Source organism: Lemur catta, chromosome 1 (assembly GCF_020740605.2).
Source record: "Lemur catta isolate mLemCat1 chromosome 1, mLemCat1.pri, whole genome shotgun sequence".
In the NCBI taxonomy this organism is placed as follows: domain Eukaryota; kingdom Metazoa; phylum Chordata; class Mammalia; order Primates; family Lemuridae; genus Lemur; species Lemur catta.
The window spans coordinates 220345908-220372535 of NC_059128.1; the positions used below are offsets into that span (position 1 = coordinate 220345908).

Genomic DNA, 26628 nt, shown 5'->3' on the forward strand with positions numbered 1-26628 from the left:
ACCATCATTTTTTTTTCCCAAACGTTTTCAATTGCAGTTGTTTGAATCCACAGGTGCAGAACCCACAGATACTGACGGACGATTATAATATATATATATATGTTTAAACAGTACATGGGATCGCTGTATATTTTTTACAATGATCTCAAAATAAAAAGTTAAATATACATAAATATATAAACATATATATAAATAATGTCCTCTTTATCCAATTTTCATGATAGAATCTTGCAAAACTATAGTACAATATCACAACCAGAATATTGACATTGATACTGTCAGATACAGAACGTTTCTGTCACCACAGCAATTAATTATAGACTTCAGCAATTAATTATAGACTTCAGCAATTAATTATAGACTTAAATATATTGAAATTATAATTAAGAAGACAAACTCTAAAATGGACTTGTAACATTTTCTTTAAAATTTGATTTCATGGTGCTTATCTTTGTGTGCAGGAGACAGATGCTGAACCCTTACTGTGACACACTCAGAAGTAATCCATTGCAGCTAACTTGCAGACAGGACCAGAGAGCAGTTGCAGTTTGTAATTTGCAGAAGTTTCCTAAACCTTTACCACAAGAGTACCAGGTGACATTTGTTTGGGACATAATTTTAGGAATCCACTTTTTAAAAAGCAGTCTCCATTTTGAATTAGAAGAGTGAATTCTCTTAAGTTTTTAAATTTTATAAGACCACATTTTTCTTCCATAAGCTAGAAAAAACCTGAATAATTCCTCCATTTCTTTAAAACTAATGTGCTAATCGATAGCATTAGTTAATATCTAGCAATGCCTTGTTATAATAGCAAGAGATGTTTAGAATATTTGTTTTGATATATTTTTAAACTGTTTATATTTTTTAATTATTTCCAGAGTCTTCCTCTTTAAATTCCTCTAATTTACACAGAAAATAAAATTCTTTGAAGAAAATAATTTAAGTTTTCTAAACCAATTAATTAGAAGACTTGGAAGTTCTGCTTTAGAGAAGATTTGATTCATGGGATCTGAAAGATGAAGGAGATAGTCCCACATATCTGGCCTGAATCTCTGAGTTGACCTTTAAGTTTCTTGTTGCCATAGCTATCTCTAAAAAGCCTCAGCTTTACCTGCCATTTACAAGGATTCTTTATTCAGAAATGATGTCTCAGAAGCTAATTTAAAATGGTGACTACATATATTTATGACCCTGCTCAGTGCTTAAGACACCATAAGATGGCAACTATATTTCTAGGCATAGTAATAAAATTCAATAAGCTGATGTAAAATGTGAAATCTTTAAAATTTATCTGGTGGCTTGCTCCTTTGGTGTTCAGAGAGTATTTTATAGATATGACCTCATTTATTTTCTCAGATTTTTATTTTTTCAAGTTGTCAAAACAACATATAAATTAAGTCTCCTAAAAATACTAGAAAAGTACATGTTGAAAATGTCTTAATTCTCTGCATTAGTTTTTGTTTTGTCAACTCTTAAAACTTCCTTTTGGTCAGTGTAATTCTATTTCATTCTTTTAAAAAATTAGTCAAGTTTGCCATTTTAATAAAGAACTTAGACTAATTTACTTATCCTGCTTATTTCTAAAACTATAGCAACCTCAAAATACCCCTCAGGTGGTATGTTACTGTATTCTCTGTGCTGTTTATAAAGAAAAGCACGTTCATATCTTGTATTATACAATATTGGAATGTGATATAAATTGCCTGTGTACTTTATTTTGATTATATAGAATGTTTCTTACTCTCTCATCTTCCCAATAATTTTTTTTGTAGTACTTTGATGAACTCAGTGGAATACCTGCAGAAGATTTGCCTTATTACGGTGGTTCAGTAGAAATTGCTGACTATTGCCCATTCAGTCAGGAATTCAGTTGGCATTTAAGTGGTGAATATCAGCGCAGCTCAGATTGTAGAATATTGGAAAATCAACCAGGTTAGTAGTCTAGTGAAATGAAGTGTTATATACATATTAAAATTATATATTAACAGTATAAGATAGCAGTTAAGGGTACATACCCTGGAGCCAGACTGAGTTTATGTTACAGTTTGACTGCTATCCATCTGTAAGAAGTTACTTAACTTTGCCTGTTTCGTCATCTGTACAATGGGGATAATAATGCTTATTTCATAGAGTTGTGAGAAATAAGTGAATTAATATAGTAAGTGCTTAGAACTATGCATGATGTGTAGAGAAGATTGTTAGCTATCAGATACACATGTGCCTGTGTGCACACACACTATATTTTAGTAATACCATACATCTGCATTGCACTTTTCATTTGCAAAGCACTTTCATTTTTATCATTTCTTTCTATTCTTCTAAAAACTTTATGAGAGACATAGGGAGGGTAGTATATTTCACAGATGAGTGAACAAACAATAAATGATGCAGTTAATTGGTATCAGTGCAAGATCCTCCATCGCAGGACTCTTTTTATTAAAACACCTTAGGGTGACCTATTTTTTCCTCTCTTTGGGAGTGTGTATTTTATTAATATGTAATTTAGAAGTAACATGTCACTCTTCAGATACCAAGATAGTACTGGTGTCCCATGGCTAGTAAGATATATTGCCATATTATTTATTTCCTTTTAATACATATAAATGAGCAGAACATCAAAGGAATAAACAGTATGGCAGTTGGGTATTCTGTAATAATAGTTATAGCTCATACTAACTGCTTTTGTAAACAAATATTCTCACATCTGATATGCTAATAAAGAGCAATAAGCACTTTTTGTCTTTGTGGTCATCAAAATTTTTAACTGGTCCCTCAGTCCCCATTCTGTACTTTATTACAGACTAAGTCATTTAAATTTTAAATTTCTGTGATATTTTTACCTTTTGTTCTTAAACGTGGCAGATTAAACTAGATTTTTGCAGTCATTTTTTCCATCACTCACCTGTTTGATAAACATCCTAAAGAGTTATAATATTCAGCAGTGAACATGTTAGGGCAAAGGAAATGGACAGATCTGTCAATTATGGATATTTGCCACAAGTACACTATCACATTTTATTGTTTTAGAGCTGGTATCAGTGAGCTTTTTCTTGTAAAGGGCAAACATTTTTTTGTAAATATAAATATTTCAGGCCCTGCAGTTCATATATTCTCTGTAGCAACTATTCAACTCTGCTTTTATGATGTGAAAGCAGTTATAGACGACATGTAAATGAATGCATGTGTCGGGATTTGGCCTGAGGGTTGTAGTTTGCTATACTTTTTGAAGACTTTGGGTGTTTATTTGTTTATTTTTGAGACAGAGTCTTGCTTTGTCACCCGGGCTAGAGTGCAATGGCATCATCATAGCTCACTGCAACCTCAGACTCCTGTTTCAAGCCATCCTCCCCCCTCAGCCTCCCAAAGTCCTAGGATTACAGGCGTGAGCCACTGTTCCCAGCCCCAAGACTTTGAAACTCATAAATAAAAGAAATATAGAGTTCTGTTTTATTCTGTTTTATATTTTCTTTCTTAGCTTACATAATTAAGATTTATCAAAACTGACATAAAATACTTCATAATATTTTAAAACTCTCTGTTTTCAAAAAAATGAAGTTTGGGCCAGGCGCGGTAGCTCATGCCTGTAATCATAGCACTCTGGGAGGCCAAGGCAGGCTGATCCTTTGAGCTCAGGAGTCCGAGACCAGCCTGAGCAAGAGCGAGACCCCGTCTCTACTGAAAAAATAGAAAGAAATTAGCTGGACAGCTAAAAACATATAGAGGAAATTAGCCGGGCATGGTGGCGCATGCCTGTAGTCCCAGCTACTTGGGAGGCTGAGGCAATAGGATTGCTTGAGCCCAGGAGTTTGAGATTGCTGTGAGCTAGGCTGACACCACGGCACTCTAGCCCAGGCAACAGAGTGAGACTCTGTCAAAAAAAAAAAAAAAATGAAGTTTGTTATATAGAGTGTAGTGAGAGCACATTATTGCTAGGGTTTAAGAGCTTCATTCCGTCAGGTATTTATTTAGAGGTCCTTAATTCCACCCTGTACCTCTGCATGTTTGTACTTAATCTGAGACTAAGCATGTTATTTATGGATTTTCAGGAGGTGGCACAAGAAAGTTTTGCAAAAGTTGCAACATCTCAAAAAAGCCTCCATAATATAAATCATTTGGCCTCATCCTATCATGGATCACTTGGAGTTGACTGCTATGTAGACTACCAGTGAAGGTGATTCTTATCTTGGTATCTAGTGATTTTTTTTTAGAACCAAGATCTCACTGTGTTGCCCAGGCTGGTCTCAAACTCTTGGCTTGAAGTGATCCTCTTGCCTCCCAAGGTGCTGGGATTATAGACATGAGCCACCACGCCTGACGATCTAGTAATTCTTAGTGCCAGTTCCTCTGTATATCTAACCTAGATAACTCTGGGCCCAGTTTTTTCCCCTTGCTTCTGATATAGTAATTTTCTTCCACTAATCCCTTTCTTGAGAACCCAGTTTGAGTTTGAAGTAATATTTATCTTAATTTTTCTTAATTTAAAATTTCCATTAAACACATTTAATTTTTAAAGTAACATTTAATCATAAATAGGGAATGCTTGTTCTTTGAGCCAAAAATCAATTTTTAAGGAGAATTTTTTTATTTACTTTAGAAATTTTTAAAAATTATGGTGCTGAAAAGTATGGACCTCATTCAGTGTGTCTAATTCAGAAATCCGCATTTGTCATGGAAAAGTGTGAAAGGAAGCTGAGTTATCCAGACTGGGGAAGTGGATGTTATCAGGTAACCTATATGTTTGTTATTAATTATACCAAATATTATGTAATTTTCTTCTTTTATGGTTTTTATATTTTAAAATATATTTTATATATTTTCATGTAGTTAATTTACTGATCGATAACTCATTTTTATAAATATTAGTTTGGATGCTCATGTCTTGTGAAAATATTGTCATTTCTTTGAGAAAAATTGCTTCTGCATTTGTTTAAAAATGTATATAGTTGCTATATATCAGTGGGTTTTATAATTTTATTTCTGGGCATATATATTCTAAGGAAATAATGTTAAATATGTAATTTTATTATTGAACAAATATTTGTAATGAAAAAATGTACAATTTTATTTCAAAAGTTCTGAGAAATGCACAAGTTATAAGAGTTAATTGGCCGGGCGCGGTGGCTCACGCCTGTAATCCTAGCACTCTGGGAGGCTGAGGTGGGTGGATTGCTCGAGGTCAGGAGTTCGAGACCAGCCTGAGCAAGAGCGAGACCCCGTCTCTACTAAAAATAGAAAGAAATTATCTGGCCAACTAAAAATCTATATAGAAAAAATTAGCCGGGCATGGTGGCGCATGCCTGTAGTCCCAGCTACTCAGGAGGCTGAGGCAGGAGGATCGCTGGAGCCCAGGAGTTTGAGGTTGCTGTGAGCTAGGCTGACGCCACGGCACTCATTCTAGCCTGGGCAACAAAGCGAGACTCTGTCTCAAAAAAAAAAAAAAAAAAAAAAGAATTAATAGATCAATTGCTAATTAATAATAGGTTTTTTTGCTTTGAAATTAGAAATCCAAAGGGTGCAAAATATTTTCTTAATTATCTTGTTTGCACATCTGATATTAAATGACTGCATCACCTTATTAAGAACTTATCAAGATACAGGTATTCTGTAACTTAGGAGCATCCAACTATTTTTAATTTTTTTTAATGTTTATATCATTTCTCTGAGAATCCAACTTAATATTCCACACCCTACAAATGGATGTGAGGGTGGAGAGTATGATCCTGAGAACTGAAGAATAAGCACTCCTTGTGCCATTCAGCTGCAAGAGCTAAAGGGACTTTTGTAATTGGAAATTTATTATTTTTAAAGTTACTTGTAAAATTAACTTTTTCTTTGGTAACAGCTTTAGTGAGGTCTATTTTACACATCATATGATTTATGTAAAATCAGCTTTTAAATCTTACAAAAGGCAATCAGAAATAAACATTTTCCAGCTGTAATCTGACAGCTGTAATCTGTCAAATCACTTTTCAATAAATTCTATTAAAGATGTTTGTATTGACTAAATATATAATAGTTTTGACCCAATTGTAATCATACTACATAATTGTGTTTTACTGACCTCACTTAGTACTTCTTATGGGGGACAAAACACCTTTTCCAAGTTTTTCTAAAATAATAATACTTACTGTTCTTAGTAACATTAATGGAGCATTGCGTCATTTTAAGATATTGTGATTAGGAAAGTCACTTACCTATTATATCCTGAGTTTATTTTCCCTTTTTACCGTTTAAAAATGCTTTTATGTTTACATATTTTACTTTTTTAAATTTATTTTGTGAAATAAATTCCCATAAGTTGAGAATATTACATGAAAGGGGATGAAATTAGAACAATGACAACTACAATAGGTGACCTTTTCAGACTCCTTTAATGTTTTATCAACCCCCATTACTATGAAGGGATTATACAAATTTAAATACCATCTGCAAAGATTGAGTTTACTTGGTTTTCCTATACGTAGTGTTGTCAGATACTTTTACTAATTTAGTAGTAAGCACTGTTTATGTGGAGAAAATATGTTTGATTTCTGAACAATTAACAGATTAATTAGCTGTTTTACTTTTGAGGGTTTTTTTTCTTATTTTGACCGAAAAATTACAAGAGTGATACAATTTTTTTTTCTGAGCCATTTCAGTGCAAGTTGCAGACATGCTACCCCTTCAGCCCTAAATACTTTAATGCTATTTCTTATAAACAAGGACATCCTTCTACATAACTGCAATACTACTAAAAAAAACCAGGAAATTAATATTGATACATCTAAGTCTCATACCCTGTCTTAGTGGATTCAGGCTACTATAACAAAATACTGTAAACTGAGTAGCTTAGAAACAACAGAAATGTATTTCTCACAGTTCTGCACACTGTGAAGTCCAAGATCAGGGCACTGGCATGTTCAGTGTCTGGTGAGGGCCGGCTTTCTGGATCACAGATGGCACCTTCTAGCTGTGTCCTCATGGTGGAAGAGGGAAAGGACACAAATATTTAAGGCCATAGCAGAGCCCATTCAAGTTTTACCAGTTGTCCCAATTATTTTTCTTTTCTTTTTTTTTTTTTTTTTGAAACAGAGTCTTGCTCTGTCATCCTAGCAAGAATGTAGTGGCGTCATTATAGCTCACTGCAACTTCAACCTCCTGGGCTCAAGCAATCCTCCTATCTCAGCCTCCCAAATAGCTGGGACTACAGGCGCGCACTACCATGCACACCCTCTGGTTTTTGTAGAGGTGGGATCTTGCTCTTACTCAGGCTGGTCTTAAACTCCAGACCTCAAGCAATCCTCCTTCCTCAGCCTCCCAGAGTGCTAGGATTACAAGCATGAGCCACTGCACCCAGTCCCAATAATGTTCTTTGTAGCAGTAGGATCTGGTCTAATATCATGTGTCACATTTAGTTATCATGTCTCTGGTCTCCTTCAATGTGAAACAGAAGGAGTTCCAGCTATTTTTAGTGGAGTGTATTTAGAGGTCAAGATCTGGGTGGTATATGTACTGCTCATTGCCATTGAGGTGTAGCTATTTCCCATCTGTCCTAGTGAACAAAGCTGGGAAATATATGTATGTAGCACATATGTATATATACACTCACGTGTGTGTGTGTGTGTATAAAAAACCATGAGATTACGTCAGTATCTTTGATTCCAGTCCAACACCAAAGGATTCATTTCAGTTTTCCCCCCTTTCCATATTTGTACTTCCTTTCATCAGCAGTAAGAAATCTGGCTCTTGTTGTCCTCAATATTTGATCTATCCACATCCGTTCTACCTCCTCCCACCCCTGTGTGGTTACCCTCCTCACACTGTGGACCTGGCATGACACCTGGGTCACGACACCTCTCCCTAACCCCACCCACCCACTTGTATAACTCACCTACTTTGCTTCACTTAATGGCTTTGGACTTACGGGATTTTAAGGAAGGGGAAAGAAGAAGTGTAAGTAAGCATATATTTTTTTAAATTTTGTAGAATATGTATATTAATACAACAAACTGTTTGCCATTTTAACCATTTTTAAGTGTATATTCACATTGTTGTACAACCATCGCCACTATCCATCTCCAGAATTTTTCATCATCCCAAACTACAATTCTTTTTTTTTTTTTTTTGAGACAGAGTCTTGCTCTGTTGCCTGGGCTAGAGTGAGTGCCGTGGCGTCAGCCTAGCTCACAGCAACCTCAAACTCCTGGGCTTAAGCGATCCTACTGCCTCGGCCTCCCAAGTAGCTCACTACAGACATGCGCCACCATGCCCAGCTAATTTTTTCTATATATATTTTTAGTTGGCCAGATAATTTCTTTCTATTTTTAGTAGAGACAGGGTCTCACTCTTGCTCAGGCTGGTCTCGAACTCCTGACCTCAAGCGATCTACCCGCCTTGGCCTTCCAGAGTGCTAGGATTACAGGCATGAGCCACCGCACCCAGCCCCAAACTGAAATTCTGTACCCATTAAACAGTAACTCCCCATTCCTCCTTCTCCCAGCCCCTGGCAACCACTCTTCTGCCTTCTGTCTCTATGAATTTGCGTATTTTAGATATTTCATAGAAGTAGAATCCTACAGTTTATTTGTCCTTTTGTGTCTCGCATAAACAACAAAGTGCCAGACTAAGGGTTTTTTTGATGAGGGTTTTTTTGTTGTTGTTGTTGTTGTTTTATAAATAGACTTTATTTTTTAGAGCAATTTTGGTTCACAGCAAAATTGAGTGTAAAGTACAGAGAGTTCCCATATACCCCCTGCTCCACACATGCACAGCCTTCCCCACCAGCATCCTGCACCACAATGGTGTATTTGGTATGGTCGATGAACCTACATCATTATCACCGAAAATCCATAGTTTACATTAGGGTTCACTCTTGGTGTTGTACATTTTGTGGGTTTTGTTGTTGTTGTTTTAAAAGATGGAGTCTTACTCTGTTTCCCAGGCTGGAGTACAGTGACACGGTCATAGCTCACTGCAACCTCCAACTCCTGGGCTCAAGCCATCCTTCTACCTCAGCCTCCCAGGTATAGGTGCATGCCACCATGCCTGGCTAATTTTTTAAAAAGTTTTTGTAGAGATTAGGTTTTGCTATGTTTCCCAGGGTGGTCTTGAACTCCTGGCCTCAAGCAGTCCTCCTACCCTGACCTCCCAAAGTGCTGGGATTACAGGTATGAGCCACCATACCTATCCTATTCTGTGAGTTTTGATAAATGTATACCATCCATAAGATAAATGAGTTTTTGAAATGGAAGTTGCTAATAAGTTAAGGATTATTTATTTGTGGTTAAGTAATTGCCAAGAATAAAATAAATAAAAATAAAATAAAAAACAGGATGAACTACTTCAGCTGAAAATTCAAAGGGAAACTTTATTATCTCTGTACAAAACAGATCCTTAAATGTATGTTTTAATGTCAGCTCTTTGTGTTCTTAACATGTTCTTACTTGGTAAAACTGGGATCATGGATCTTGTTTATCACCTTTTGTGGTGATAGCACCTTTTAATATGATTTTTAAGTAATAAATTTATTTATTTATTGACTAAGTAAGCAATTCACATGATTAAAAATTCAAAAGAAGCCAAACACGGTGGGTCACGCCTATTGTCTCAGCTACTTGGTTGGGAGGCTAAGCCAGGAGTTTGAGATGAACCTGGGCAACATAACAGGACCCCATCTCTAAAAATAAAAAAACTGAAAGATACAAAAGAATGTATAGGGTACATGAAAAATGTCTTCCTCCCACTCCTGTCCTCTAGTCACTCATTCCCCTCTTTGGAGGGAATTAATATCACCAGCTTCTTATGTCCTTCTAAAGATAAACTCTGTGTAGACACAAAAATATGTTATTTTCTATTATATTTCATTTTTTACACAGGTAGTATCAAGTTACACATATTGTTCTGCAGTGTGTATTAACATCATTTTTAGCCTGGACAACATAGCAAGACCCCATCTCTACAGAAAAATAGAAAAATTAGCTGGGCATGATGGTGTGTACTTTGTAGTCCTAGCAACTAGGGAGGCTAAGACAGGAGAATCACTTGAGCTCAGGAGTTCAAGGTTACAGTGAACAATGATTGTGATACTGCGCTCCAGCCTGGATGACATAGAGACCCTGTCAAAAAAAAAAAAAAAGTCATTTTTAATTTTATCTTACTGTAGTTCTAGCCCTTCATCTCAAATGGCTATTGGACATCACAATTGGATTGTACTTTGGTAATTCTAAAATCAGTTCATCCAAAATCCAGTTTATAACCTTCTTCCAAACAATTCTGCATCTCACTTATCCTGCTTCTGGCACTGGTACCAGTCAGTCTCTCTGACTAAAAACGAGAGTTGATTCTTTTTTAACTCTGTGCTCTATAAAGACAGATAAAAGACTGCATCTTTAGATTGCTGCTCTGTTGAAATCTACTGTATCCATTTTATTTTAAGTTTACCTTCATAGTTCAAGCCTGCATCACTTCACAGCTTCTTACGTAGTTTCCCTATTCACATCTTAATTCCATGACCAAATTGATCCTTTGTACATTTTAGCTCCGATCAAACTTATACATGCAAATAGTTAGAATAAAATTTTTCATCTTCTTTCAAGACACCGCAGCCCCAGTATGACCTCCCTAACATTAGCTTTTTTCCAGAGTCATCACATTCAATTCTTAGCTGTTTGGTTGTTTTGTGTTTTATTTGGGGTGGGGGGTGGGGAGTAGAGGGAAATTTAGCATTTGTTTTCTTATTTTTAAAAAGCTTATATTATTTTTTTTATAATGTTTCAATTTCAGATGTTGCCTGTTTATTCTGTAAAATGAGAATTTAGCTCTTTCACCTCCTCTCACTATATTTACTTCTTGTTTCTCCATTTTCCCAGTGGTGATTTTGGATAGATATGTATGCACTGTTTACATTACTGTGACTATGTAAATGTTGAGCCATGTAGTATGCAGTGGTTAATTCTCTAATTCCTCCCAACTTTTTTGGTTTTCTCTGGATTTAATAATTATTATTTTGTTTTTTCATTCAGTTAGTTTTCTTTGTATTTACTACTAATTTAATTCTAAACTCTTCCAGTTGGGCTCCTCTCCTTTCAATATAACCAGATACTTCAGATATTCTGTCAATTTCATCTTGAGAAAAATCTCTTCTGAAAATTTCTGACCTGCGATAATCTGGACTAGATAATCTTTAGATTTACAACCCAACTGTCGTCTTGGGATCTCTAGTCATGATCATCCTAGAGATTCCTTTGCCTCTGTCTTGTGTTAGATCCCCTAGTTCATGGATTTTGCCTTTTTTGTGGTTTCTTTTTTCATTTTAATGGAACATATCGTCTTATTTATTTTTGAGGAGTATGTGAGAGAAAATTTTTGAGACCTTGCATGTCTGAAAGCATCACTCACTATTCTACCATTATACCTGATGATATGGTAGGGAAGGCAAAACTTTACCTGCTCTCTCTGGGGGTCTTCAGCCTGAGAATTAAGTTGGCATAAAACAGATTAACAGAAGAGAGTGCAAATTTATTTAATACAAGTTTTATGCGGCACAGGAGCTCTCATAAGAAAATGAAGACCTGAAGAAATGGTAAAACCTATATGCTTTTATATTAAGTTTAACAAAGGGAGGCAATTATGGAAGTAAAGTATATGGGGAGGCTAAAGGAAAGAAGATAATTATTTTAACAAGGTTTATTTGTACAGAATTCTCTTAGCTTTGACTCCTGGTCTCTAGTGGTAAGAATGTTTCTTTTCTCCTGGAAAAGGGAGGACGTCTTTCATGTGGGAATTTTATCTCTTGTTTTTAGGAAGAAAGGGGGAGGTAATAACACTCTTCTTATATCTGCTATTTTTTAAGTGCCTTTAGCTCTACTTAACCCTTATGCCAAAATGACGTATTTTGGGTTGGCATTTTCTGCCATCCGTCAGTAGTTTGGCTGGGTATAGCTTTCTTTTTTCAATTTATTTTTATTGTTCTGGCCACATTATTAGGAACAATATAGGTTTCTTTTTGAAAATTATTTTCCAACAGAATTTTGAAAACATTTTTCCTTTGTATTCTAGCTCTCAATGTCACTCTGAGTTTTGATTATAGGAATCTTTCTTCTTTCATCTCTGGAAGCTGGTAAATTCTTTTTTAACTCCTCATACACCCCCAGTACTCTGAAATTTAATGGGTTGGGTCTATTTTTGGTGATCTTTAACAGCCAGTTCATATTTAAGAAGTGACTGGAAGCTAATTTGGAAGCTCTGAGCATGTACATAGGGCCTGTTGACCATGGTCTTTACCATAGGGCTCTTTTTCCTTATAAAACCGTTGGTATTTGTATCTTGAGGGGTTTTTCTCTTGGCTGGTCACATTTCTCAGAGGAACTTCCAATATCCTGTCTTAAGTTAGTATGCATAGCTGTCCGAGTTGTGGGAAATCAGTGGGTTTGAATGCTAAAGGATCTCCATATTTAATATGTAAACTTTTACTTAGAGTCCTTATTTTCAGAATGGCATCCCAATTCTCACCTGTACTTGGCTTCCCCCAGAGCAGAAATCTTCTGATTTATCCTTTACCAAAAAAAAAAAAAACAAAAAAACAAGAAAAAAAACCTCCAGTATGCTGTGTTAGGAAATAATAGTGGCCCAGCTGCTCATAGCAAGGGGGAGGAATCCTGGGATCTGTTTTTTTGTTGTTGTTGTTGTTTTTTAAGAATCAAGGTCTCTCTCTGTTGCCCAGGCTGGAGTGCAGTGGCATCCTCATAGCTCACCGTATCCTCAAACTCCTGGACCCCGGCAATCCTCCTGCTTCAGTCTCCCGAGTAGCTGGGACTACAGGCATGCACCGCTGTGCCTGGCTAATTTTTTTTGTAGAGACAGGATCTCACTATGTTGCCTAGGCTAGTCTCAAAGTCCTGGGCTCAGATAATCCTTCCACCTCCCAAAGTGCTGGGATTATAAGTGTGAGCCACTGCACTCAGCCTTAGGGTCAGTTTTCTTAAATAGACATTAATCCTTCTAGCTGGTGCCAGGAAGTCCTGAGCCTGCCTTGTGTTCTGCGATGTAAATCAGGTTGCTTGGCTGAATTTTGATTCGGCTTTCTGGAGTCTGTTACATCTGCTACTACTTATACATTTCCTCTACCTACCCACACTTAATTCCCAGAATTCCACAATGGGAGTAATTAAACTTCATCAAGGAAGTTTTCTTCTTGTCCTAGCAACACTCTCATATAATGCTCATCTCTAAGCCATGTGTATTCTATTTCCCAATCTTTAACATCTACCTTACTGTGATCCAAATCCTGTGTACATATTTAGGATATAGATGTTCTTTCTTCCATGAAACTTTCTAATATTTATTATTCTTGTTTCTAGCATTTATTGACTCTTTTTTTTTTTTTTTTTTTTTTTGAGACAGAGTCATACTCTGTCACCTAGGCTAGAGTACCCTAGCGTCAGCCTAGCTCATAGCAACCTCAAACTCCTGGGCTCAGGGAATCCTCCTGCCTCAGCCTCCTGAGTAGCTGGGACTACAGGTGTGTGCCATCACATCTGGCTAATGTTTTTCTATTTGTAGTAGAGACAGGGTCTTGTTCTTGCTCAGGCTGGTCTTGAACTCCTGATCTCAAACCATCCTCCTGCCTCAGCCTTCCAGAGTGCTAAGATTACAGGTGTGAGCCACTGCGCTCGGCCTATTTATTGACTCTTAATCATAAAACAATCTGGTACTGTTAATTTTTTGAAAAAAATATTTATATTTCACCCCTCTTTCCTCAATTAAAGCTGCTAGAGGGCAGGCACTGTATAATGGACTTCAATGGTCTTTTCAGCACCAAGCAACATTACTCAATCAAATCTCACTTAAAAGAATGATTACATTGCATTGTAGCTGTGGTGATATTAGATGTGGGTCATTGAATGAGAGACTTAAGGAAGAAGCCACACTTTGTTGTTTTTTTCATGGTAGCTTATTATACATTAAATTTTTAAGTGCGTTATATTTCGACTTAACTGACGATAGAGTTGTTTCAAAAATGACTCCATTGTTCTATATACTTTTTGAACTCTTCCTTTAAAATTGCTTTTAGAAGTAGTTTAATAGCTGTCTAAGAGAATCAATCTTAGTAATTTTTTATCACACCTATATTAACCTTGTGCTAAACTGTTTAGTCAACTACCTTTACCAGACCTGGTTCTGGGCAACTTTTGATATTTCCAGAAATTATGTCTACTTGCCAAGTAAAAATTGCTACTATCTGACATATTCAGAAGCATGCACTGACTTTGAATGTAGTTCTAAGAGAGAAGTTCTAGAAATATTTAAAGTGAAGTAACATAATTGAAATTAATGTTTTTGTAGAAAACAACTTTGAAGAAGACATAATAATTTTTTAAAAGTTAGCTTTAATGTGTTTGCTTTTAAAAATTGATTTTATTAATTATCCCTTGTAGTTAAGCTATGAATCTTGCTTTTATACATGTGACCAGTCCAGATAAAATCACTGTGACCAATTTTTTCTCTAAGCAGAGAATCTAAGGATGGGAAAAGAATGAGGTTACTATGTACATTTCTGTGCTATATTCTTTTTTATTCATTTACAGTGAACATATATTTTTTTATAATTCAAACATATAATAAAAATTTTACCTAAAAAGTTTAGTGACTTGTGGAAGAAGTTGGTACTTTGTGGCAGGAGTCTACCAAACTCCTCATTTGCCAGCAAATTAATAAATTCCTCTTTCCGTCTCCTCAAACCACTTGTCCTCGTTCTTCTGCAGCCTCAGGGACAAGTGCCAAACGTTTGGTAACAGAATTGGGATCTCTGGGTGGGCCCACCAGCACCCTGGTGGAATAGCACCCTGCGACTGCTAGAAGAGGCAAGGAGCATCCCCGGGTCAAAGCTGTAGGTCTTCGTGGGTAGGAGGAACTTATTTTTGAGGCAAGAGAGCAAGGGATAGCCCCAACCTGTTTTAGCTCCGGGGAACTCCCATCTCTGTCTCCTCGAAGTAGACACAGCTCCCTGCAACCTGAACTTAGTTGAGGAGAAGGAAATGGATTTGGAAAGTGTCCAGATGCTAGGCCATTTGTTGGGTAAGTTCCGCAGCGTGCACTCCAAGACCCTGATTCCACCCATTCAGGGAGGGTTTTGAACCCTCCAGCCCTGCGGTAGGGCATTTGTTTTGAGGCACTTTTTGGGAGTGGAAGTCATGAGGTTGAGTGGAACTTGGGAACCTGGTTTAAATTTGGAGCTTATTTGTGTTCCCAGGGAACAGGGGGTCTAGGCCACCATTTGGGGAGGGTTTCCCAGGGAATGGGGGATTAGGCCACCCATTTCGGGAGGGTTTTGAACCTTCTAGCCATTTGGGGTGGCGTTTATTCCCTTTGCATTCTCATTTGCGAATCTTCTAGCTCTGTGGTCGGATATTTGAGGCACTGTTTGGAGGTGCCATTTGAGGTGGCATTTGTCCTCTTTGGATTCGCATTCGCTTGATAGGCCCTGATATTTTTGTATCCCCTGTATTGTCTGTTATTGTGAGTTTTGTTGCAACATAAGGAAGCTCCATCTCAAAGACCGTTGGGAAAAACATTGGCTGAATGGTTAACTTCTAGCTATGAACCTATATGTAAAGAGAATAGTGTTACTGTAATCCAGTGTACGTGCTGGAGTTTGAGAAGTGGCTGTTAAATGAAAAATTCCTACTTGATTGATAGGCCATGGCCTTTTGGATTATTTGTGCTGGGAATTCCCTATATTGTTTGTGAGTTTTTGTCTAGTGAGTTTTTGTACCTATGTCTAAAGATTATTGTGATACCATTTGTCTGGAGTGCAAGGAAAAGTGATGGTTGATGGTCCATGGTTTATTTTGAGCTATTGGTTCTTTTAAAATTCAGAGCTCTAATGGTCAACCTGCCACTATAGAGTAAAAATGTTGCATCTCAAGCTCTCTGCTTGAGATAAATTCATTGTTTATGGTAGACAAAATGATCTGTGTTTGTGTGATTTTTGATAAATGAGGTCCTCCTGCCAGAACCCCCACAGCTGGCCAGGATGAGGCGCCAGGTAGGGCCACAGCCCAGGGGCAGACTCGGCAGGAGGGAAGACCACTGCATATGGCCTGCTGCTGAGCATCACACAGCAAGGGGCAAGAAACACCTGCTGCTGCTATCATCTTGGCACCATGGGAGGGCCCAAGGAGGGCACTGCCTGAACTAACTCTTCAGTCCCATGCCCAGTAAATTATGACTCGGGAATTGGAATGGTCTCTCCTGGCAGCAAACTCAATTTGAGCCAAAGGAAACCCCTAGGTGCAGCAGGGTAATTTACAGCAATATCAGATTAGAGAGCTTAAGTGTACAAGAATAGCCAGCAGGGACCTTTGAGACAGTCAAAAGGAAAGGGTGAAAAAGCCACCCCAGACTGACTTTTTGTAAAGAAGAAGGACCTTGAAAGGAACATGGCCCAAAATTGCAAAAGACTTTGGGTAGCAGGAAGCCTCCAGGAAAGCAAATAGTTTTTTTAAGTCCTGGACTCAGAAGGTGAAAGAGGGAGCCCAGAGCCCCCTGCCCCCAAATATCCCCACAGGAGCCCTGGGCAAAATTGACATTGCAGATTTGATTGGCACTAACTGCATAGACAGAAGCAGTCTGGGGACCCCTTCCCCCAGCCACCACCCCGATCCTTGATTCTCAGCACCAGCCATGTCTGGTGCTCTGTGAGCCAGACAAGGGATGACAAGGGAGGGGCCAGTAGCAATGGGGCAGCCATAGATAAGTGGCAACTGAGAAACTTGTCACGGCGGGCCCAGGAGGCAGACCTGGATAAGCAGCAGGAGCACCGGGAGTTGTTTCAGAAGAACCAGAAGCTCACCTCCAGGGTGGCACCGCCAAGCTCCTGCTGGATAAATACCAGGGCCTGTTGGAATCTACAGGGTGTTTGGGCCTCAGCAAGCCTACACATCATTACAGCATTGGCAAGAAGAAAGCTACCAAAAGTGAGTAAAGATATTATGTATGCCACCAAAGTAATGGCCCTAATATAGGCTATGGCTGAGCCCAGACGGGTGGGTGGCCAGCATGACAAAAAGAAATCAGGCCACTGGCAGAACTGCTAAGGAGGTTGCTGGAGGTGATCTGTTCCTTGGGGCCTTGATACCCTGGCTAGATTTGGATCCCTTTAAAACTAAAGACTGAGTCTCTGACATTTGGGATGGCACAACTAAATGGAAACAGAATTCTCACAGACTTGTCTCCTACCCAAAGCTTTGGCTCGGCCTCTTATGAGGCACCTGCATGAATACACACATTGGGAATGTGATGCCTTGATGGATTTGGTGGGACCTCATTTGAGAGGACCCCGTTTACAACTAACTGTTTATGTACTTTGGGCAGTCCAAGGACAGAAAGGCGACCCACTACACAGGGAGCCCAACATGAGGGGGTCCACCCTTTCAGTGACTGGCAGTTTTACACAGATGCCTAGGCTTGTATTGGTAGATACCTTTTCAGGCTGGGTAGAGGCTTGCCCTATCTGGAGGAAAGAAAGGAGTGTCTGAGGTTACTGAAGTCCTTCTGGAGGAACTCACTCCGAGATGGGGTCCTACCAGGAGCTGACAGGGCCTTCATTGAGTTCCTGCATGTGTACAGGAATAGGCCTTGGAGGATGATGGGATGACAGGCACCAACAGTCCAGGGAAAGAGGCCAAACAAATGGAGAATAACATGCTGGGATGGAGGCCGTGGACAGACAGCTACAAAGACAGCTTGACAGCTCAAGGTATCACTGTGTTTGGCTACTCCACGGCAGTGACCATCGAGGGAATCTTTGCTTCCTGCTGTCTACACCTGTATCTACTACACAGTGCCCTGTGGTCACCCATAAACTTCTTTGGCCCCCAGGTGGGAACCTGGTGAACCGTTTCTCCAAAAAGCTGGACACAGTGGACTCAATAATCCCACAGGTCATCAGAATGTTCATAAGCTCCTTTGAGCAGAGCAATAATGGACCCTCCTTTATAGTGGAGGTAACCCAGCAAGTAAACAAAGCCCTACATCTAGAATGAAAACTACATGGAACCCACCTACAGTGGGATAAGGTATTGCCACTTGCCCTCCTCTGGATAAGGGTAGCCCTTTAGAAGCAGGCTTAAGTTAAGCCCCTAAAAAGATAGTTTATCAGATACCCTTCCTAGCATCCCAAGGTAAGTATGGTAATATAACCATGAGTAAAAGAAAATAGAATAAAATAATATGTCAAATGAGTGGGTCAGGTGCTAACCACTATACATGAGTTTGCCTCTTTCAGGTCCCTGCCTCAGTTGGAAACAGAAAAGTGAAAGGGACCCTATGAAGTGCCTCTAACAACTCACACCTCCTTAAAATTGTTATTAATAGAAGTGAAACCTTGGGTCAATCATAACAAAGTAAAGAGGTGTAGCTCCCAGTGGGGGGACCCACCTTAGCCGATCTAAAGTATCAGTGTGAGAAAAAGAAAAAAAATGAAAACATTATTATTTTCACTAATCTTCCTTTGGTTATTTGTTCCGACTGTAGGATAGAGGGACAACTCCTTAGTGAGGATATCCACGAGCTATCACCTTTTCTGTTCATCTGTCTTGCTGATGGGTGTGTTATCCTAAACCTCATTTGGTACAAGTATTTCTGAACATGATTTCTGAATTTACAGAAGCCAATCTTTCAGATGGCCCACAGCGTTCAACTAATAGCTCTGCACTCACAGGTCCCATGTTTCTTTCTTACCCAGCCCTGTATTAGACACTGTGTGCAAGGCCACAGTCCCTTTCACCTTGTCAGTCCTCACAGTTGTAGTTATTGCTTATGCCCTTTTTCACCTGATAATCTGTACCTTTCATCTACAACATCACCCCAATTCAGCAGGAAGTAGCTTAATGACTACATCACCCTTTCTCTCATAGATAGGGAAGGGTAAAATTGACAGTGGGGAATATGTAACAGAAAATGTCCTGAAAAAGGGTAAAAAATGTTTTCTGTCTCTTCAAAACCCCCTCACCCTTTTGAGAACTAAAACCTACATCCCTGCCTCAAGCCAGTAAGGAGGGACAGGAGAATGTCCTTTGTTCTTTGTGCCACAGGAGATGGCTTGGGGGAATTGCCTAGGCAGAGGTCAGGAGATTGTCTTAGCTGAAGATAGCATGAATCTGGGCAGAAGTCAGGAGATTGTCTTAGCCAAAGATGGAACTATGGGATTAATCAGAACTTTTAAAAGCTCTTTACGTCTGCTCAGAGGCAGAACATTGGTACTTTGAGACAGGAGTCTGCCAAACTCCTCATTGCCTGCAAATTAATAAACTTCTCTTTCCTTCTCCTCAAAAAAAAAAAAAAAAAATTTAGTGATTTGTGGAGAGAGTGACATGATTGATGGCTATTTGATAGAGATTTAAGCTGAAGTATATCAGGATACTGAAATTTACAGAAATGTTATTCTCTATAACTTTGCTTCAGGGGTCTATGAATTCGGATTATATTTAAAATACTGTGTGTGTGCTCCTCCCTTGTATTTTTTTTTTTTTTTTTTTTTTTTTTCAGGAAAAGTCTCCATAGCTTCCATCAGATTCTTAAAAAGGTGTTAGACTCAAACTTTAAGAACTACTGCCACAGAGTGAAATTCTTTTAAACCCTAAATAACTCTCTTTATATGAGGTTAAAGATATACCCATATCCCAAATTGTGTTTTATAGCCAATAGTTTTAGTAAATTTTAAGATAATTTCCTGCAGTTGAAAGGATAAATTTCATATTCTAGAATCTTACCTGATTTTTTGTTGTTGTTGCTTTCTATTTGAAGGTTTCTTGTTCACCTCAAGGTCTGAAGGTTTGGGTCCAAGATACTTCATATTTGTGTAGTAGAGCTGGGCAGGTCCTCCCTGTCAGTATTCAGATGAACGGCTGGATTCACGATGGAAACCTGCTCTGCCCATCGTGTTGGGACTTCTGTGAGCTCTGTCCTCCAGAAACAGATCCTCCAGCTACTAACCTGACCCGAGCTCTACCACTGGGTAGGTACTGTCTGTGGTTGGAATAAAGAGGGAAAAGTAAAGAGGGGGACTTTTCTTGTAAGATGTTGAAAATTCCCTTGAAGAGAGCTCTACAACAAGTTGAGATTCATCTCTTCTGATGGGAGTTTTATGGAAAAATCCTCCACCCCGCTTGTTAGAAATCTAAGGTTGGTAAACTTGACATTTATATTCAGTAAGAGCAAGAATGAGGAACTTTTCTGTGTAAAGAACCTCTGAGTTGCACAGAATTATTCACTGAAGTTCACAAAAAAATGAATATTTCCCCCATTCATTTGGAAATTAAGAGTAAACAAAATTCTGCTCATTAAATACAAAAAGCAATTAAATATTTTTAGTTGTATCATAACCAGCTGAAATGAAAGTCTAGGAAAGACCCTGGAAAAAATACTCAGAAAAGGAATTGACAGAACCACAAAGAAGAGAAAGACATAAAGAGACATAAATACACACAAACAAAGTGAGATAGAAAGACAGGCTGACAAAGACAAGGGGTTTTCTTTAAGGGATATTGTAGTATACTCATTCCGTAAAAACCTGGAGAGTAGAATTGGAACCAAGAGATCAAAGTTGTAAGACGATAGATTCCAATTAAATCCTTTAGAACGAGGAGGGCACTGCAAAGGACAGCCTGAAGAAGAATACATTCCCCATAATTGAAAATATTCAAACTGAGTCTGATGACCCACTGCTAAGAGTTATAAAAGCAGAATTCATAAATTCTCAATTAAAGCTTTGACTTAAATGATCTATGAGATTTTATGGAAGTTTGACATCTTTTAATATGAACAATAAAAATCTTTTGCAATGTTTTGTTTTCTCAACCGGAAATATTTTTTAAGTGGAACTGCATTATCCTTTGCCTATTCCCTGCTCTGATTGAAAAAAGAGCACTACATTCAGTTTCAAGTTAAAAGTTTCTCCACCTCTGAGATTAACTTCCTTTCTTTCGAAAATCCTAGGGGTTTTGTCCCCCTAGGGGGCTATAAGCAGAGATTAGTCCTTGAGTTAGGGGTCCCCCAGACCACCCCCAGGTTTGTTGGCTCACTAGAAGGACTCACAGGACTCAGCTGCTTGTCCCACTCATGGCTAAGATTTGTTAAAGCACAAGGATGCAAAGCAAAATCAGCAAGGGGAAAAGGTTCATGGGGCAAAGTTCTGAGGAAACCAATCCCCAGATACCGGCTAAGAGCCAGCTTTGCAAGCAAAACTTTCTAAGGATAGTAGTCTCAGGCCTGCTATGTTAAGTCTTTTCTGCACAGTACTCCAGTGAGACAGCTGAGTTTTCTGCAGTTACAATAGCAATAATACAATGAATTATTTGAAATAATATAAAATCTTAGGTTATTTGATGTGATATGCAGTAAATATAGTGTTACAGATGCTCAGTTAACTTTGACTTTGAATGTGAAGCTGGTAGGATGAATTTATTTTGTTATTATTCTTGTTAAATTGCTTTGATTAGAATTAGAGGGCTATAGAGGGTCCATAAATAGATGGTTTTAATGGAGTTGCCATCCTCAGACCTAATCTCAGATTTAACTATAAGAAACTATCACCATCTCGTTGCCAAGACATGAGCAGGGATCCAGACAATTAGCAGTTAGAGTTGAGATAAAGAGAATTACCTCCAGCTAGTTCAAGGGTGAGACTCTTAGGCGTACAGGAGAAGAATGTGCAGGACTGAAGAGTAAGGGAGACCAGGTCAAGGGGCTATGAATTGATGAAGCTGACACCCTTGAAGCATGACAAAGATAAGTGAGCTGTCATTAATGTTTTAATAGCTTGTTAGATTTTAGTACCAACAGGGAATAAACAATAGCTAGCTCTCCTGCCTGTTTCCTTTGGACCAAATTGAGAATCAGGAGATAAAGGGACTTGCCTATGTTAGTGACACCAGGGTCCTTTCCTTACTCCAGGTAAGACCTAATACTCTAGACCAGAACTTGTTGAATAGAATTTCCTGGGGTGATGGGAATGTTATATAATTTGCACTGTCCAATACAATAGTCATTAGCCACATGTGACTGTTGTGCATGTGAAATGTGGATAGTCTGATTCAGGAACTAAATTTTTAATTTTATTTAATTTTAATAGCAAATAAAGCTAGTAGCTACCACATTGAACCTTGCAGCTGTAGGTCAGAGATTCTCAAACTTTAGCATGCGTCAGAAATGTGTTCAAACACAGATTGCTGGGCCTCACCTCCAGAGTTTCTGATTCAGAAGTTCTGGGTTGGGGCCTGATAATTTGCATTTTTAACAAGTTCCCAAGTGATGCTGATTTTGTTAGTCTAGGGACCACACATTGAGAAGCACTGTTCTCAGCTATTAATAAATTGGCTATTCATAGAATTTGTATACTAACAAAATTACATTTGTAACAAATATAAATTGATTCCACTGTGGAAGAATAGAAATTTCCCATGGGTTAACTAGATTACATGCAGTGAAATAACTTTAAAATACTGTTCCAGGCCAGGTGCAGTGGCTCACACCTGTAATCCCAGCACTTTGGGAGGCAGGAGAATCACTTGTGGCCAGAAGTCCAAGACCAGCCTGGGCAACATAGTAAGACCCTCTTTCTTAAAAAAATAAAACCAAAAAAAAAACTATCCTGGTGTGGTGGAGTGCACCTGTAGTCCCACCCATTCAGGAGGCTAAGTTGGAAGGATCACTTGAACCCAGGCTTCAAGGTAACAGTGAGCTACGTTTGGGCCACTACACTCCAGCCTGGATGACAGAACAGGACCTTGTCTCTTAAGAAAATTGATGTTCCACACTGTATAGTGCTCAAAGAGTGGCTGCAGTGCCTTGATATTATCATTCTAGTCATTCTGTAGCTGAAGACCAGCCCCGTTTTTCTTATGTTTTTAAACAAGTTAGACTTGAAACTTGGTTGATCTTCAAAGATCCATCTTTGTTGTTCAAAATATTAAAAAGGACAACTCATCCTAAAATAAAGTCAAGTTGGCCTCATCTCTCTATTGCTGTAAAAATATTTCCATGAGGAGAATTGTTTTGGGAAATAGTTTACCTGTGATAATAGTTCATGACTAAATTAAAATATGCCTCTAGTGCCCAAAGCTCATGGAATTTTCTGCTATTTCCAAAGCAAGCCTGGTGTAGTATGGATGGATGGGTAGATATTTAGAAATAGGACTATATATCCTGATTTGCCCAAGAGAGTCCATGTGCCTGTTGTCCTGGTATAATTATTAATAGTGTTCCCTTGTATTCTCAAAATGTACTAATTTGGTGGCCGGGCATGGTAGCTCGCGCCTGTAATCCTAGCACTCTGGGAGGCTGAGTCGGGAGGATCGCTTGAGGCCAAGAGTTTGAGACCAGCCTAATCAAGTGCAAGACCTAGTCTCTACCAAAAATAGAAAAGCTTAGCCAGGTGTCATGCTATGCGTCTATAGGAGGCTGAGGCAGGAACATCACTTGAGCCCAGGAGTTTGAGGTTGCAGTGAGCTGTGATGGTGCTATTGCACTCTAGCCAGGGCAACAGAGTGAGATTCTGTTTCAAAAAAAAAAAAAAAAAGTACTAGTTTGGAGTGATAAATTATATGGTCACCTTAGTTACAAGGGACATACAAGAATGAGAAAGTTCATCCAATCTCAGAATACCCAAGATATTCATTTACTTTCCTGTGTATCATCTTTACTTTTTTTTTTTCCCAAACATGATCTCGCTCTGTCACCCAGGTTGGAGTACAGTAACCCGATCATAGCTCCTTGTAACCTTGAATTCCTGGGCTCAAGCAATCCTCCTACCTCAGCCTTCCGAGTAGGTGGGACTACAGGTGTGTGCCACCATGCCCAGCTAATTTTTTTTTTTTTTTTTTTTTTTGAGACAAGAGTCTCACTCTCTTGACTGGGCTAGAGTGAGTGCTGTGGCATCAGCCTAGCTCACAGCAAGCTCAAAATCCTGGGCTCAAGCGATCCTCCTGCCTCAGCCTCCCAGGTAGCTGGGACTACAGGTGTGTGCTACCACACCTGGCTAATTTTGTCTATTTCTAGTTGTTTGGCTAATTTCTTTCTATTTTTAGTAGAGACAGGGGCTCACTCTTGCTCAGGCTGGTCTCAAACACCTGAGCTCAAGAAATCCTCCTGCCTCGGCCTCCCAGAGTGCTAGGATTGCAGGCGTGAGCCACCGCACCCAGCCAACCAGCTAATTTTTTTTATTCATCTTTAGCTTTGCTGGGATACTACCCTAAGACACTTTTTTTCTTTTCTTGGGTGCCATTTTTTAACCTTGACATGGCGGTTACATCTTTTTTTCCTCTGTATATATTATATTCATCCTCCATAATATTAAAAAAAAAAACAACTTTGCAGATCTGAGTTTCAGGAAGTCACTCTTTTTATAAAAAGTATTTTTCTTGAGGTAAAATACACACATATAATTTACCATCTTTACCATTTTTAGGTGTACACTTCAATGGTAATAAATACATTTAGGAAGCCACTGTTGACTACGCTGTACTAGTCTGTCAATATTTATTTGATATGATTTATCCCAAAAATGTCTATAGACAGTCAATTTTTTGTTTTCAATTCTAGATCTCTGTTCCCGTTCCTCTAATCTGGTGGTCACCCTCTGGCTTCTGCTCGGCAATCTATTTCCTCTGCTGGCTGGATTCCTTCTCTGTGTGTGGCACTAGGAATGCAAAAGTGAATTCTCAAGATATTCCTTTATGTCATGTTCCTGTGAACAAAGCACAACAAATGGGTGTGTGCCAGCTTTTGCAGATGGCAGAAGTGGCATTCCTGACTTTGGCTGGGAAGTGCTGGCCAAAATCAGACCTTGCAGCAAAGCAGTCACTCCTCATCAGCAACCCAACCACCTCAGAGCTTAGAGAAGAAGAAGGAATTTCAAGTCACCAAAATTACGTATTTTTCAGGATACATAGTCTTCCTGAAGTTTTCCTTTGAAAGTGGGATAACTGGTGGAATTTTCAGAGTGATTACATACCTCAGCATTTTCATGAACCTAAAACGATGGGAGAGTTCATCATAAATACTGCATTAACTTAAACAACAACGAGTTATTACAAGATTATAAGTTGTGGATCTTGTCCTCAAAGGTATAAATTGTCCTTTGATTTATAGAAGATAACTGAATTGGGATTTCTGTGTCACTATTGTACCTCTTTTAAATGTAATGAGTTTGCATGGTACACTTAAATCATTCTTCTCGTTGTTGATTCTAAAGAGTTTTTTTGGCCGGGCGTGGTGGCTCATGCCTGTAATCCTAGCCCTCTGGGAGGCCGAGGCAGGTGGATTGCTCAAGGTCAGGAGTTCGAGACCAGCCTGAGCGAGACCCTGTCTCTACTAAAAATAGAAATAAAAATTATCTGGACAACTAAAAATATATAAAGAAAAAATCAGCCGGGCATGGTGGTGCATGCCTGTAGTCCCAGCTACTCGGGAGGCTGAGGCAGTAGGATCACTTAAACCCAGGAGTTTGAGGTTGCTGTGAGCTAGGCTGACTCCACGGCACTCACTCTAGCCCGGGCAACAAAGTGAGACTCTGTCTCAAAAAAAAAAAAAAAGAGTTTTTTTTAAACGATGTTTTGTTAAATCTTATGATTTAACCGTGTTTGCCTTTTTTTGCCAGCTGTGTGACAGTTTCCTGCTGAACTGTTGTTGTGTGTCGTAGCCCTCTGTGCTCACTGATTGTCAGAGCTCAGCCTTCCACTTGTATTCTCCTTTCATTTCATAATGACTTGAAAAAATGTGGATGCAGAAAGTAAAATATTCTGCCCCATAAAAATATTGAAGACGTGCAAACAGAAGAAAACAATTGTATGTTTTTCAGATAATAGTTACGACAAGATTAATCCAACAAAAAAAGAACTATTCCTTTTTGACCAATGAAGACAAAAAGAAATTCTGGTATAGGCAGGTATGCAATTATTTTCAGGTATGCTAAGAAATTGTTACAGAAGAATTCCTAATGTCTGAAAGTTATGTATAAGCAGAAACATACGAATCAAAACTAGATGGTCTGAGCTGTTTACTAATAGCAAAGTGTAGGTTTGGTGTAGAGCCCATCCAGTAGGGTCCACTTTACCACATAACATAAGGCTCAGTCCACAGAAGTTGGAAGATTGCCTTTGCTTTAAATGTCCTTTACCTCCTGCACTTCACACTCCTTCTGTTACTATATGGATTCTGGGCCACAGAAGCAATTCTACTCTGGAACCAGAGCTTACCAACACCATTTAGTAATTCCAATTTGAAATTCTTTAATGATGGGTGATGCCAAATTTTTCTCTTTAAAGCTAATGAAGTCCTGTGGCATTGTAAACACAACCCTTGGACAAGCTCCCTGTCTTCTTCCCTCCCTCTCTTCTTTCCATGCAGCATATAGATATTGAGTACTCCATTGAAGAAATTGTGCTAAGTGAGCAAAGCAGCATAATTACTAGGAATTAATTCTGGATCCAGGCATGGTGGCTCACACCTGTAGTTCCAGCTACTTGGGAGGCTGAAGTGGGAGGATGGCTTGAGCCCAGGAGTTCGAGACCAATGATACAGCGAGACCCCATCTCTTAAAAAAAAACAAAAAGAATTCCAACTGACTATTTGGCATTGGAGCCAAATATT

The 26628-nt window shown here is 38.7% G+C and overlaps 1 protein-coding gene across 3 annotated transcripts in view; it reads left to right on the forward strand.

Moving 5' to 3' along the window:
* Positions 1-25300, forward strand: part of LMLN (leishmanolysin like peptidase) — a 68590-nt gene extending 43290 nt beyond the window's left edge. For all 3 annotated transcript variants that reach the window (XM_045540085.1, XM_045540088.1, XM_045540086.1), the window contains 5 exons: positions 462-594; positions 1773-1932; positions 4595-4725; positions 19786-19996; positions 24580-25300. In XM_045540085.1, the coding sequence (XP_045396041.1) occupies positions 462-594; positions 1773-1932; positions 4595-4725; positions 19786-19996; positions 24580-24680 (736 nt within the window). In that variant the 3' untranslated portion in view covers positions 24681-25300. The remainder of the gene's footprint in view (positions 1-461; positions 595-1772; positions 1933-4594; positions 4726-19785; positions 19997-24579) is intronic.
* Positions 25301-26628: the final 1328 nt, after the last annotated feature.